Raw genomic sequence first — 15,664 nt, 5'->3', positions numbered from 1 at the left:
GATGGGTCGATACGCATACGAACAAAATGTTGCGAAGAGTGCATCGGGTTCATGCAAGCAGAAATTGCACCGGATCCCATCGGAGCTCCCTAGTGGAAGCATGCCTAGCATGGATGGACTACTGATTTCCAAGTGTCGCACGGATTTCTTAGACATTTTTTTATATTTTCGTTGCAAGTTTGGCGGGCTTTAACTATCGGCGGTGTCTTTTGTGAATTGAAAAATACCGGGACGGGGAAAAGAGTCATTGGGAAGAAGAAGAAGAAGAAGACTCGAAATCGGGGTCTCGATTGCGGATTTTCGAGATTTGGAATGTTTGCAGTTTTTGCTACAGGGCAATGCGCATATAAACGGATTGTTACAATGAGTTAATAGGTGCGATCATACCAGCACTCTAATGCATCAAATCCCATTAGAACTCTGCAGCTAAGTGTGCTTGGGCGAGAGTAGTACTGGGATGGGTGGCCTCCATTGACGTCCTCGTGTCGCACCTCTTTTTTGCGCTCTTTTATTTTTTTTTCCCTCGCAAACACACAACGCTATTTTTGAGCAAAAGTGATTTTAGTGAGTTTGATAATATAATGTTTGGGGATAAATTAATTTATAAAAATATGAGCCGCAATCGGGTCCCGACCTCGAATTTACGAGCGTAGAAAATTAGGATCCCTTGAGATGGGTCGATACGCATACGAACGAACTGTTGCAAAGAGTGCATCGGTACGTTCATGCAAGTAGAAATTGCACCGAGTCCCATCGAAACTCCCTAGTGGAAGCGTGCCTGGCTTGGATGGCCTCCTGATTTCCATGTGTCGTGCGGGTTTCTTAGACATTTTTTTACATTTTCGTTGCAAGTTCGACGGGCTTTAACTATCGGCGGTGTCTTTTTTGAATTGGAAAATATCGGGATGGGGAAAAGAGTCATTGGGAAGAAGAAGAAGACTCGAAATTGGGGTTTTGATTGCAGATTTTCGAGCTTTGGAACGTTTAGAGTTTTTGCTGCGGGGCAATGCGCATATAAACGGATTGTTACAATGAGTTAATGGGTGTGATCATACTAGCACTCTAATGCACCAGCTCCCATTAGAACTCTGCAGCTAAGCGTGCTTGGGAGAGAGTAGTATTGGGATGGATGGCCTCCTGTGGGGTCCTCGTGTCGCACCTCATTTTTCCGCTCTTTCATTTTTTTTTCCTCGCGAATACACAGCGCTATGTTTGAGCAAAAGTGATTTTAGTGAGTTTGATAATATAATGTTCGGGAATAAATTAATTTATAAAAATATGACACAATCAGATCCCGACCTCGAATTTACGGGTGCAGAAAATTAGGATCCCTTGAGATGGGTCGATACGCATACGAACGAATTGTTTCAAAGAGTGCATCGGTGCGTTCATGCAAGCACAAATTGCACCGGATCCCATCAGAACTCCCTAGTGGAAGCGTGCCTAGCATGGATGACCTCCTGATTTCCAAGTGTTTTTTTTCCTCGCGGATACAGAGCGCTATTTTGGAGCAAAAGTGATTTTAGTGAGTTTGATAATATAATGTTCGGGAATACATTAATTTATAAAAATATGAGACGCAATTGGGTCCCGACCTCTCATTTACGGGTGCAGAAAATTAGGATGCGTTGAGATGTGTCGATACACATATGAACGAATTGTTGCGAAGAGTGCATCGGTTCGTTCATGCAAGAAAAAATTGCACCGGATCCCATCGGAACTCTCTAGTGGAAGCATGCCTGGCATGGATGGCCTCCTGATTTCCATGTGTCTGCACGGATTTGTTAGACATTTTTTCACATTTTAGTTGCAAGTTCGGCGGGCTTTAACTATCGGCGGGTCTCGATTGCGGATTTTTGAGATTTGGATAATAATCCTTGTATTGAGACGAATCAAACAAGATCCCACGACTATGTTTTAACTTAAAGATTAAGAGTAAAATACAAATCAAAAGTGATAAGTGAATAGTGCTCAAAAATAAATGGGACAATTAGGCTGAATAGAAGAGAGTATTGAATATGTATAAGACTAACTAATTGTTAGAAAATGATGTATCATGTACATTTTTTTCTTGCTAATTAGTGTTTATCTGTTGTAAAAGGTAGTCACTTTTATCATGGGCTATTCCACACAGTCCAATATCAATAACGTCAGCACAAAACATAAGAAATTATTTAAAATGAAATTATCATCATGAAATTCGATATGATAACGATGCTGGATACTACTACTTATACATCTTCAACCTTTTTACTTTTCATAAATTTATAACACATTAACATTTTCATTCGTATTATCGTATTATTGTTAATAAAAATATATAAAAATATAATGAAATTTGATAAGATAAGAGACCGCATACGTAGTGTGCCGCTTCAAAAAAAAAAAAATTGACTATGCAATGTAAAAGATGTGGAAAAATAATAAAGCCTGATACTGGTAGTAGTTACCAGAGTAGCCGTTGAACTACATTAGTAGATTCTCCCCACTACATGTTAATTTTCAATTCCCAAGATTCTACACACCACAAACACAAATCCCTTCCCCGCCACCCCACACACACACACACACACTTCTCTATTATTTTCACCTGTCACCAACTACAATTCATTTCCCTCTTACATTAACGATCTGATTGTTTATTAAAAACAATACTATTACAAATTTATCTCAATTAACGAAAAATGAATAAAGTAAACACATAAAAATAAAAACAACATTCAACTTAAAATAAACACGCAGCAGAGTGGCAGTAACACAGTTAAAAGACACAAATATTTTAGCAAGTATCAGAATTCAGACATCAGATTCAGCACCAACAATGCTGATTCACTGAAACGCATCATTTTCGCTCTCTTCTCTAACCAAAATTTTAGTTTCCGTTCCAAATAATATAATAATACTCTTATTAATTTCCACATGGCCCACACTCAGCTGATGTATCGTCATCCTTTTTACCGTTACCCGCTCCCCGTATATAAATGCTATTCTACCTTTAACTTTTCCTCAACTCTACTGTTCAATCCCACTAATAAATTCCTACTTTTATCTCTCTTTGATTTTGATTTCATTTCTCACATTCTTCAACTTACACACTCAAAATGGCTGACTCTAACGGTCGGAAACTACTAGTTGAAGTCTGTAATGCCAAGAATTTGATGCCTAAAGATGGCCACGGAACCGCCAGTGCATTTGTAATGGTGGATTTTGACGGCCAACGACGTCGTACTAAGACAATTTCTCGTGATCTCAACCCTCAATGGGATGAGAAGCTTGAATTCTTTGTACACAATGTTGAATCTATGAATTCCGAAATATTAGAGCTGAATGTGTATAATGACAAGAAGACCGGGAAACGCACTAATTTCCTCGGTAAAGTTAAGATTTCTGGATCATGTTTTGCTAAATTAGGGTCAGAAACCTTAATTTACCATCCATTGGAGAAGCGGAGTGTGTTTTCTCAGATTAAAGGGGAGATCGGGCTTAAGGTTTGGTACGAGGATCCGCCTGTGGAAGAGGAGAAGAAACCAGATGAGAAGAAGGAAGAAGAGAAGAAAACAGAGGTTGCTGTGGAAGAGAAAAAAGAAGAGGAGAGTAAAACAGAAGAAGTGAAAGAAAAAGTCGAAGAAAAGCCGCCGGAGGACAATCATCCACTTCCAGCACCTCAAGAAGAGACGAATAAAGAAACTCCAGCACCTCCACCACCACCAAATGCTGTCGCAGAGGTTAAACCTCTAGAAAATGAGAAGGAGGATGAAAACAAGAATCTAGAAGTTTCGACAACAAATAATAATAGTAGTAACAATACTGTTGATAATGATAACATAATCACTACTACTAATACCAGAAGTGATTTAGAGATCCGATCTGTTTCCGGTTCAGACCGGAGGAGTGGAACAGGGTATGATTTAGTAGATCGGATGCCATTTTTGTACGTTCGTGTTGTAAAAGCGAAACATTCGAATCCAGAAGTTGATGCGATGAGTTTTGCTAAATTGGTGATTGGAACTCATAGCATAAAAACGACGTCGGAGAAGAATAATAAAGATTGGGATCAAGTTTTTGCTTTTGATAAAGAAGGGTTAAATTCGAGTTCTCTGGAAGTATCAGTTTGGACAGAGAAGAAAAAGGAAGAGCAAGAAGGTTCAAAAATTGAGGAGAAATGTCTTGGTATTGTGTCGTTTGACTTACAGGAGGTACCAAAACGCTTACCACCTGATAGTCCTTTAGCTCCTCAATGGTATACTCTTGAAACAGGTTCTGAAGTTGGTGGTGCTGATGTTATGGTTGCGGTTTGGGTTGGAACCCAAGCTGATGAAGCATTCCAAGAGGCTTGGCAATCGGATTCGGGTGGGTTGATTCCGGAGACCCGAGCCAAGGTTTATCTTTCTCCGAAGTTGTGGTATTTACGGTTAACGATTATTCAAACCCAAGATTTACAGATAGGTTCGGTGTCACCCGAACCAAAAACTCGAGCTCTGGAGCTTTATGTAAAGGCTCAACTTGGAGCTCAAGTTTTTAAGACAGGTCGAATAGGGTCCTCTAATCCTACGTGGAATGAAGATTTGGTGTTTGTGGCAGCAGAGCCTTTTGAGCCCTTTTTGGTGGTTACCGTTGAGGATATTGTAAGTGGAAAATCTATTGGATTGGTTAAGGTACGCGTGGCAAGCATCGAACGGAGGAGTGATGACCGAGCACAAACCAAGTCAAGGTGGTTTAATTTGGTTGGGGAGGATGAGAAGAGCAAGTCTTATGCTGGGAGGATACACATTCGAACTTGTATTGAGGGTGGTTATCATGTGCTTGATGAGGCAGCTCATGTGACCAGCGATGTTCGAGCCTCGGCTAAGCAACTTGCCAAACCTCCCATTGGATTGCTTGAGGTTGGTATCCGTGGGGCAAACATTCTTTTACCCGTAAAAACTAGAGATGGGACCCGTGGTACAACAGATGCTTATGTGGTGGCGAAATATGGTCCAAAATGGGTTCGTACCCGTACTATACTTGATCGGTTCAATCCACTTTGGAATGAGCAGTATACATGGGATGTGTATGATCCATGTACAGTTCTTACTATTGGGTTGTTTGATAATGGGCGGTACCATAAGGATGAAACTTGCAAACCAAGGAAGGATATTCGTATGGGGAAGCTACGAGTACGTTTATCAGCCCTGGATACAAATCGCATTTACCTTAATACTTACTCGCTTACTGTATTGCTTCCGGGTGGGGCTCGAAGAATGGGTGAGATAGAGATAAGTTTAAGGTTCACTTGCTCATCATGGATAAGTCTTCTACAAGCATACTCAAGCCCAATGTTACCTAGAATGCACTATGTATGTCCATTAGGTAGAGCTCAACAAGACATTTTAAGGCACACGGCAATGAGAATTGTGACAGCTAAGCTAGCTCGGTCGGAGCCACCTTTGGGGCTAGAAGTGGTCCAATACATGCTTGATTCAGACACTCACATTTGGAGCATGAGAAAGAGCAAGGTGAATTGGTTCAGGGTAGTCAGTGGGCTATCTAAAGTAGCCACTTTGGCTCGATGGCTCAACGGAATTAGAACATGGGCTCATCCACCAACTACGATCCTAGTCCACATTATAATTATAGCAATCGTCCTATGCCCACACCTTGTGCTACCAACTATCTTTATGTATGCGTTTTTAATCCTAGCCTTTCAGATTAGATATCGTAAAAAGGTCCCTCTTAGCATGGATCCTCGCATATCTTGTGTCGATGTGGTTACCAATGATGAGCTCGATGAGGAGTTTGATGGCTTACCGACTACACGATCACCCGATGTTGTTAGGATAAGGTACGATAGGCTTCGAGCCTTGGCAGGAAGAGCTCAACTGTTTTTAGGAGACATGGCAGCCCAATGGGAGAGAGTAGAAGCTTTGTATAATTGGAGGGATCCAAGAGCTACAGGAATATTTTTAGCATTTTGCTTGGTAGCATCATTGGCATTCTATATGGTGCCATTTAAGGCTTTTATGTTAGGATTAGCTTTCTATTATTTAAGGCATCCCAAGTTTAGGGATGACATGCCCTCTGTACCCGCCAACTTTTTTCGACGTCTGCCCGTTCTTTCTGACCAAATTCTTTGACGTTGTAATGATGCGGTTAAGGGACTCAATTAATTTAGTTACGTTCAATATATTTATCGTATTAAAGAATTTACCACATTGTTTATTCTTATAGTCAAACTTTAATTTGTCAATATAGCTGGAGAATCAACATTCATTTAATTTAAAAGTTGAGTGCATTCAAATTGGCCAAAGATGATGATATATCATTGTTGAATTGTATATACTATTACTCTGGAGACTTGAGGTATAAAAGCAGAAACAAAGTTGTATTTATTATATATGTTAGCTGTTTTTACAATAAAGTATGAACATTTCGGATAGGTTAAAGTTTTGAGACCTAATAACATCACCCCAAGTCCTTAAGTATCCGTATCAAAGTCTTGACACTTGGATATGAGTATGAGTATGACACTTGAACACTTCAATTGTGGTTCAAATTATTGATTTTTTTGTTCAAAATAGTCAAAATCGAACAAAAGCAGAGTAACCTTAGAATTGAATTCCCTTTGAAAATTAAGAGAACAAAAGTCGAGATGGAAGATTTGGCTATCAAAAGTTCATGCTTGTATAATGTGTATGTGTTTTAGTGTTCTCTAGACATTTAATTTAACATTCATAGGAAAAAAATTAGCCATTTTCTTTTAATTTTTTAAAATTTTGAAGTCCTACACAAAGAATTTATAAGTATATTCATTGCATTTAATGATTTAGAAAAGAATGTTAGAAAATAAGCACTTTTTTATCAAAGTAATACTTCAAAAAATCAAAATTTCAGTTACAATGCCACAAAATTATATTTTCAAAGACTATGACAATTCACCTAGACTGATAAATTCTTATACAATGCCAACAATTCTACCTAAAATCGCCAATAATATCAGTAATATTATTGCTGCTACGGAATTGAGAGGAAAGTTTCCTAAACATATTATTGCTCACATAATTTATGGAAATAGAATAAAGAGTAGGTGGAGAAAGTTTTTAGATTTCATTGATTTGGGTGATGATGATGATTGTGGGTGAGGATGATGATAGAATAAAAAAGAGTTTGGCTCATGTGGTTAAAACTCATGTGCATCTCATTACTCCAATCAACAAAATGGGTTATTTTTTCGGCCGTTTCTTCTCTTATTTCTCGTCAAACACCATCTAAAATGAACATACCTCTCTGTTGTAACATCACCTACACCCTAGGGATTCTTACAAGCTAGAAACAATGAAGAATTGAAGGAACAATAGAGCAAATTTTTTGTTTTTTTTTGTTGATATTTTTGAACAACAAGCAAAGAAAGATAAATGGGTAACTCAAAACTCACTATAAATCCATGTAGCAAGTAAGGAGGCTCTTAAGGCACCAGATTCGCCAATTACACTAAGCATAAGAATTTTGGCAAATATAATTCCGATCCAAGAATCATACGAACAATGAGAGTTTGAAATAAGAATGCTTCAGGTATTTGTTTATCATAAATTCATTAAAACTTGAATAAAGTACTAACTAATATATATTGAAGTATAAGTAAAAGCAGAAACTAAAAATAACTACTAAACTCCTAAGGAAAACCGTGAGCAATAATCGGCTGGTGGTTACCATATATGGCGGTTGTAACCTCCATGTAACCGCCAGTCCACACACTCAATTTATGAGAAGTAAATTCCCTCAATGTTGTGCAACTCCTTAAGTAATTACCGCCCATGACTTCCACCACTATTGACTACAAATAACTACTAGTAACTTCCTAGTAACTACCAGCAACTCCTAGTAACTTCTATTCCACTAATAACCTCTATAGTTACAACAAAAGATAACTAACTTAGCTAACTTGGACTTAAAATAAAAAGGTAAGGGAGTGGACGATTTGGGTAAGTAGTGGGTGGCCAATATGGAGGTTGATTTTTGAGTTTTTACCTTGAATCTTCAACCAACTTTGTGCAAGATTAAAGCAATTAATTCCTCTTGATGTTTAGCTATTTAGGCGCCACTCTTAGACGGTATTCTTAGACTGATTTGCTTCTTCTATTGACGCCTTCCTCGACCTTAGACTTCTTAATGCTTACATGCACATTTTGTTTACATACATACCATGCGTTCCTAAGTTAGATAAAATAAAATTAAAAAAAATCTAAACTTCAAACTAAACAAACTAAACAACTAACTTATAATGTTCGACTCAAAGACTCATAACATAAATAAAATTAAAGCTTGTAAATAAAATTAAAAGTTAGATAAAGACTTGAACTAGAGATGATGATCTTTTAAGGGTGGATTAAAAGTTTGCTTGTTGTGTGAGGGTGGTGCACCAATGCCAACACTCTCTAACAATATTTTTTCCCTTCTCTCTATAAAAATCAAAACCAGCAATAATAAGAAAACCAAAGCAAATAATAATAATAATTTCTATAAAACAAAACCAACAATACTATAATGCATACTATATCGTAATGTTTATACAATGGTGATATAATTTAATATTGATTCTAATTCTTCCCCTGCGATTTTATCTCATCTTCCACATCTACCTTTCAACATGAATTGTCAACGACTTTTTGTTTGTTTGGTTAACTTTTGTTTGATATTGTCAACATTAACTTCTCGTTCTCATCCTTCTAAGCTTAAGGATGAAACTTTTTTGTTGGTTGGTCAAGTTTTGATTAACCCACCAAAACTAGGAGCACCACTTCCATTTCTCATTCACATTGTATATAGGACATCCAAAATATCTTCGACATAGGTTCACGCTTGTCCAACTGCGGTTGAAGATATATATTAACGACAATGGCAAAGAATCTTGATCTCTAGTACCGAAGAGCGAAGACACTACTAATATTCTCTGACTACCCCAAATTTGTTTGTCATTATCGACTATTTTCCGACCTATCTTGTCTTCTTGATTGTTTTGACTAAACTCCGACCATTTTCTAAAGAGTTGAAAATTTTAACTAATTTTTTGACTGCCACATAATTTTACAAAGGGACGTTTCTCGACCTTTATTTATGACCATCTTCCGATTAAGAATCTTTTCCTCAAATAATGTCAAACTTAGAAGAATTTCCCATTTTGCATCTAAGGGAAAATTAATTCCCTCAATACAGTCCACGTAGGACAGAGAATTTTTTTTTTTGAACTGATACAAAACCGCCACTGTAAATGGCGGTTTATGTCTTGCCCTAAACCGCTACCTCACATAGCGGTTTTATTTAATTTTTTTTTTGAAATTAATAAAACCGCCACCTTAAATGGCGGTTCACCTTAATTAATTTTTTTTTTTGAAATTAATAAAACTGGCACCTTAAATGGCGGTTCACTTTTATTTTATTATTTTTTGAAATTGCTAAAACCGCCACATTAAATGGCGGTTCACCTTAAATGTTTTTTTAAAAATTTTTAAAATAACAAAAACCGCCACCTTAAATAACGGTTTATGATGCAGCCTATATCCGTCAAACTCTTGAACATTAAACATTTCATACCTTGCATTAAAATAATTTAATACTTCATATTACTTAACAAATGAACCAACAAGATCCTTCAATAGTCATGACAAATGAAAAGAGCGCATATATATTACATAATGACCATCCAAAATAATACATAAGTTGAATATGTACAATAAACATCACAAGTCAACTAATCTAGACTCCCCGACCCCGTTTGGTGCGTGCATCAGTCGTAGAGGTCGATGTGGACTCCTCAGCCTCTGTGATGACTTCAAGAATAGGCGCTCGTCGTTGACTAGCACGTTGATACGTCAAGATCCGGTTAGGAGGCGATGGATGTGGAGGAGTGAACAATGGGCCTGGGGGAACAAATGGCGACATAGCGCCTGTAGAGGTTGATGGAGATTCTGAGGATCGACCTCGAGAAGATGAACGACCGGATCCTCTTGATGAACCTCTTGAAGAACTACCTCTGTGACGAGAACCCGAAGTGGAAGGAGTGTGCAACGTGTCATCATCAATGGTAGTGGGACGAGTGGGAATAAGATAATCATACCCCGTCAAACATAAGGCCTCAGTCAACGACATGTTGATGGAGCCTAATGTCTGAGTACATAGGCGATACCCCACATCAACAGGCAACGCAGAGGCACCTTGTGTTGCGTCACTACACTGTACTAGAACTGATCTTATGCGCTCAGCCTGGATATGAATAATAAGTTTTATAAGCATTACATGTTACGAGCTAATTGTGTTGAACGTTGAAAGAAAGCTTACCAATATTGTAGCAGTAGGATGATAGTGCGATGATGGTTGTGCAGATGTTGGGTTCGTGAGGCGCAATATCGTGATCTGCCTGTACCACGCCATGTACATACCTAAGCTTTGACCAGTGTAGTTTTCCCCTTGAACGATCACGCTTTCTCGAGCATTCCATGCATCAACGTGCAATCGATATCGAACAAGGAAGTTCTTGTCGGTAGTCCTCTGATCAATGGCATGTAGTGTAGCTTGGGTGTCACAAGCATCCGGAATAAGCTGCTCCAATCCGAACTGGCGCATGACACGATCCGGCAAATGGAACTCTACTATGTCAAAGCAAATTAGGGGACACCGGGATCGCCATATGGCCTGGTTGCCATGTCATCTGTCAAAGAAATAAATAAGCTTAGTAATTTTACTTGTATGATTCTAAATTATCAAAATTATTACTTACGGCATATTACCTGATTGTCTCTCTGTCGATCCAGGGAGTCCCGATAGTAGACTAGAGTATGTGGAGAGTGTGACCGGGAAAGATGTACTCGAAGCCAGCTGTCCACTCTCCCTCACCATGTCCAATAACTGCATGTCCATCAATGGGCAGTCCCAGTTAACTGCAGTGTCCGGTAGAGTAATACTCGCCTCCCCAACGGTAAGATGAAAGGTGTGAGTCTCTTGTCTCCATCTCTAAACTAATGCAGTGATCAGAGCTCGATCGAGCTCCAAACCGCCGCCCAACAAACGATGTATATACATGAAACCAGCTATATCAACTAACTCTAATACTCTCTCATCAACCTGCCAATCCCTCGTACTCGCCTGGTAATGATGACGAGTCACCAACTGGGTAGTTGACCCCTCCCATGCACGTACGCTCCGATGGTTCGCCTAAAGCTTAAGTACTGATGGATCAACAGGGCCCGACATCATCATTATTCCTGTTACATATATATATTTTTATTATACTCAACATAATGATAAACTAGCATACAAGTAAAACAACATACCTAGTTGAGCTTTCACTAATCCTACGAGGACATGTTTTCTTATTATGACCAACAACTCCACAAACGCTACATGTGTTCCGAGGACACGTAACCGGTGCAACCATTTCATTTCTTATGCGAGTTGATCGCGGACGTCCCTTTCCACGCTTAGTTGATGGATCTGGAAAAACTGTGGGACCATTCCAAGGATCACAAGTGAACATGTCTGGAACAGGTATGAAGGTCTTCTTATATGTGGACACGTATTCTGTAGTGCGAAATGAAGGGTCCACAAAAGCATCATATGAAATGTTACGAGCACGACATACTGCAAGAACATGTGAGCATGGTAACTTGAACATGGTTGGTTTCTGACAAGAGCATGAAGTTGAAGTGAGGTCAACCATGTAACATTTTCCACCTTTTCCTGCTATCCTGTTGCCTCGACCAGTAGTCACCTCAAATATCCCACGTACTGTGTCGTATACCCTAACATCATGAAAGCGAGCTTTTTTAAAATTCTTATTAATCGTATCAGTAGGTTTCTTAGCATACACATGTCCATTTTCTAATCTTGTTCTCCCTAAATCCCTCCTCTTGGCAAAGTATTCGTTAACTCGGTTGAATGTCATCCTAACTAATGAAGTGATTGGGAGACACCTAGCCCCCTTCATTACGCCATTGAACGCTTCAGACATGTTTGTAGTTCTCACTCCATAGCGATGCCCACCATCATGAATCAAATTCCACTGGCGCTTAGGAATAGAACCATCCACTAAGTACTTGTACGCGTCCTCATTAAACTCTTTAAGGTGATTCATATAGAAATTATATTTCCGAATCTTTATTTGTTCAGAAGCTTTTCCAAATAAGTTTTTAACTGTTATGTTCTTGAACTTCTTATGCACATTCGAAGCAAGATGGCGTTTACAAAAACGATGGAATGCATATGGCTCTTCCCACCCTTTTCCAACTCTATTCATTGCATGCAAAATTCCCTTATGACGATCAGATATGACACATAAGCCATCCCTTTTAGTCACATACTGCCTTATACAATCCAAAAACCAACTCCATGTGTCGTTGCTTTCTCCTTCGACAATGGCAAAGGCAAGTGGGAACAACTGAGAATTTGTATCTATCGACATAGCAATCATAGGTGTGCCTTTGTACTTTCCGTACAAATGTGTACCATCTTTGGAAATAAGGGGGCGACAGTAGGGAAAACCTTTAATGGATGGTCCGAAAACCCAAAAAATTCTATGAAAGATAACTTTCGTAGGATCCATTGTCGGTTGAACCTCTCATTGCACCACTGTTCCACTATTACATTGCAATAATGCCTGCATGTACCTTGGAAGCTCCTTGAAAGACTTATCCCAATCCCCAAATACTGTTGTTATAGCCTTATTTTTTGCCAACCAAGCTCTCTTAAATGTTATAACAAATCTGTATTTATTGTTAACAAAATTAACAATTGACTTCACCTTGAAAGCTGGATCAACTCTTATCATATCCAAGATAAGATCAGCAACAAAATCAGAAGTAAGGATGGTCATCACTGTAATGTGCTGAGCAATCTTGATTATGACCCTTATATCGTAAAATCTTAAATGATCTCGTGGCGGTCATAATAGCTCGCATCCTCCATTCACAACCTTTATCCTCCGCATTAGTACATTGGATAACGTACTTTGAAGGCTCTGACTCAATTACACGGAAGTTTCTATTGCTGGATATCGCCCATGCTTTAACATTCTTCTTAAGGTGGTCTAAGGTGCTAAACTCTTGCCCTATCCTAAAGTCACCATTTTCAGTCATAGAGCTGTCATTATTCCAGGTCATCCACGCATCAATCAATCTTTGATGAACTTCATCAATTCTAAGCCAGTCTTGAGATGGAGCACCATCTCTAATCGCTGCATCTAAAGCTTCTCTTTTTTCATCATCCTCCTCTGAATCAGAATCAAAATGCTCATCCTCCTGATCTAAAGAATCAACCTCGTTGGCATTACGCCTACCCAAGTGAGTCGTGGAGAAGGTGTTTAATGCACCACAACCAATGGCACGTGAGTGAGTTGGAGAACTAATCTCATCTAAATGCTCATTCACGTAACTTGGGTTTGTTAAAATTTCTATGAAAGTATCATGGCGTACACTAGGACCGGATTCTGGAAGTTCCATGCTGACTTCCCTCGCATTACCCAAATTTTCAACCATTTCGACATAAACTTCCATTGCCGTTCCAGGGGCTTGTGATGCCGCATAAGCAAGAGCACTTATGCTTTCATCATTCTTAATCGGGACTAACACATTTTTCCCAGTCACCGGATATTTCATCTCCATTTTTAACATAAAAGAGTTGCCATCACAACCAATTACATCATAGACTTTTCTATGAAACACCTCAAAAGTAGTATTTTCACGATGGATAAACATCAGTGCATTCAATCCTCCCTTATACACAACATCGGATCTAGTATAACTAACTTCCCCACCCCAATACACTATAACGGGATAATGATCCATATTCTGCACACACAAGCATGTTTTTCATGTGATTTCACATACACTTTATTGTCCAATGTGAGTAAGGAAAGTAAGTACAAATGTGTATACAAGAATTTTTTTTTTAAAATGGAACCAATAGCAGCAAAAGAAAAGAGAGCAATGTCGAGTGAAAATGAGGGCAATAGACTGTTTTGTACAGGACCAAAACCGCCATCTGAGATGGCGGTTTACATTTTTTTTTCTTTTTTTTTAAAAAAAAAATCCTTTAAAGTAAACCGCTTTTCCAGGTAGCGGTTTTAGTACGTTTCCTAAACAAACCGCTTTTCAAAGTGACAGTTTTATAAAAAAAAAGGAAAAAAAAATTAATTCAAGAGCAGTCCTACGTCGACGGTATTCAGGGAATTAATTTCCCATTTGATGTAGAATGGGAAATATTTTTTATTTTGACAATAATTTGGGAAAAGACTCTCCAATTAATCATAAACTATTTTTGACCAAATGGCTGATCAAAAAAATGAAATAATTAAAAAAAATGAATTTTCGACCCGCTATCTAGCTGATGTTTTATTAGCTTGTTATATTACTTATTTTGAATCATTTTAAATTGGTTGACAATTTTTTAATTTTTTTTCATAAACTTCAAAAATTTTTTGCAATTCACACTCCAATAATATGACTAATACTAAAGTAATACGATCAAAATTTTAAGACATAAACTATAAAACACAATGTAAGAGTATTTAATCTTAAGTTTTAACAAAACAAAGTTACTTTCTTTAACATTAAAAACAAAACCCTTTTAATTTTAATGACAATAAAATCTTAATTAAAAAATTCAAGATGATTTTGAAATCTATCTAGAATGAATCAAACGTTGAAAATCATAAATTATATTTGTAAGTAATTAGAATAATTTTCAAAGATAAATCTATATATAAATTCTCTTAAATTAAGACATTAATCTTACATAAATAGTATATCATACTAAGTCATAATACAAATTTAAAATATAAGAATTTTAAAGTTTTACAATACAAAATAATAAACTTTTATAATCTGAATTTTAATCAAGAATAACACTCCATCACATAAAATCAATTAAAACCAGCAACATGCACGAGTTTAAATCATGATCTAACACTTTTACTTGACACAACTTGTCCAAAATATCAAAAACTTAAATCATCCATCATGCGTCATCAAACTCATGAATCATTCCTTAAATCATAAAACATGTAACCATTTCGAATTCTTCATTCAAGATAAATCATACAAAATAAACATTATTTAAAACAATATTTTTTACAAGGTAAGAAAAAGAAAGTGCTTGTGTGTACCTTTAAGCACTACTCCCAATATATACTTTTGGAGATTGAATGAACATTCTACATAATTTTAAACATCACATTACACACGCTAGATTGAATACTTAGGAGCATATACCCATTATCCACCTCAAAAATCAAACATGCAAAACTATGTTAAAACTTTTCCATAGTTACATCGTAAAACTAGGTTGATTGGATTCTTAAAAAAAACCAAGTATATGACTTAATATCTTGGTCACAAATGTCCACGATATCACCTACACATGTATAAAGACATTCAAGGTTTTAGATTAGGCTTAAGTGAAGAAAGAATAGAAGAAAAATATTGGAATTGCTCAGCAAAAGGTGTTGTCCCAAAATAGGATTCCAACCTTAGATGATAATATTTTTAGCTCTGAAATAACAACTCTAATGGAAAGTATACATCGCATCGAAGTTATTTGAATGTAATTTTATATTGTCGCATAAAAATTTGAGGGGTATGTATGAAGACAAAATTATGAGAAACAAGGTAGAAATAGTAGGGTGTCATGAACTATGATG

At 37.4% G+C, this 15,664-nt stretch overlaps 3 protein-coding genes and 2 pseudogenes across 3 annotated transcripts; 3 read left to right on the top strand and 2 right to left on the bottom strand.

Moving 5' to 3' along the window:
• The first annotated feature begins 373 nt into the window (after positions 1–373).
• On the top strand, positions 374–494 carry LOC130826357 (5S ribosomal RNA; annotated as a pseudogene).
• A 547-nt stretch (positions 495–1,041) lies between these two features.
• On the top strand, positions 1,042–1,162 carry LOC130826361 (5S ribosomal RNA; annotated as a pseudogene).
• A 1,725-nt stretch (positions 1,163–2,887) lies between these two features.
• Positions 2,888–6,263, top strand: LOC130825370 (multiple C2 domain and transmembrane region protein 14). The gene has a single exon (XM_057690550.1). It carries the CDS (start codon positions 3,102–3,104, stop codon positions 6,111–6,113), a length of 3,012 nt encoding a protein of 1,003 aa, XP_057546533.1. The 5' UTR covers positions 2,888–3,101; the 3' UTR covers positions 6,114–6,263.
• A 3,370-nt stretch (positions 6,264–9,633) lies between these two features.
• On the bottom strand, positions 9,634–10,884 carry LOC130825369 (uncharacterized). Its single transcript, XM_057690549.1, has 3 exons — positions 10,761–10,884; positions 10,312–10,681; positions 9,634–10,236 (listed from the first exon to the last, which is right to left on the bottom strand). Exons 2-3 carry the CDS (start codon positions 10,594–10,596, stop codon positions 9,730–9,732), a joined length of 792 nt encoding a protein of 263 aa, XP_057546532.1. The 5' UTR covers positions 10,597–10,681; positions 10,761–10,884; the 3' UTR covers positions 9,634–9,729.
• A 91-nt stretch (positions 10,885–10,975) lies between these two features.
• LOC130825368 (uncharacterized) lies at positions 10,976–12,575 on the bottom strand. The gene is made up of 2 exons (XM_057690548.1): positions 11,304–12,575; positions 10,976–11,234 (listed from the first exon to the last, which is right to left on the bottom strand). Exons 1-2 carry the CDS (start codon positions 12,569–12,571, stop codon positions 11,207–11,209), a joined length of 1,296 nt encoding a protein of 431 aa, XP_057546531.1. The 5' UTR covers positions 12,572–12,575; the 3' UTR covers positions 10,976–11,206.
• Between the last annotated feature and the right edge of the window lie 3,089 nt (positions 12,576–15,664).

The sequence above is a fragment of the Amaranthus tricolor genome, chromosome 10 (genome assembly GCF_026212465.1).
Source record: "Amaranthus tricolor cultivar Red isolate AtriRed21 chromosome 10, ASM2621246v1, whole genome shotgun sequence".
NCBI classification, from domain to species: Eukaryota; Viridiplantae; Streptophyta; class Magnoliopsida; order Caryophyllales; family Amaranthaceae; genus Amaranthus; species Amaranthus tricolor.
Note: the sequence above shows the minus strand (reverse complement) of the source record. Positions and strands in the feature narration are given on the sequence as shown.

Bases quoted from the DNA above. Each gene is read 5' to 3' on its own strand.
- LOC130825370 (XM_057690550.1), top strand. From the start codon at position 3,102: ATGGCTGACTCTAACGGTCGGAAACTACTAGTTGAAGTCTGTAATGCC.
- LOC130825369 (XM_057690549.1), bottom strand. From the start codon at position 10,596: ATGCGCCAGTTCGGATTGGAGCAGCTTATTCCGGATGCTTGTGACACC. The intron at 10,237-10,311 runs GTAAGCTTTCTT...ATTCATATCCAG, and splicing joins ATCCTACTGCTACAATATTG to GCTGAGCGCATAAGATCAGT.
- LOC130825368 (XM_057690548.1), bottom strand. From the start codon at position 12,571: ATGGATCCTACGAAAGTTATCTTTCATAGAATTTTTTGGGTTTTCGGA. The intron at 11,235-11,303 runs GTATGTTGTTTT...TATATGTAACAG, and splicing joins ATTAGTGAAAGCTCAACTAG to GAATAATGATGATGTCGGGC.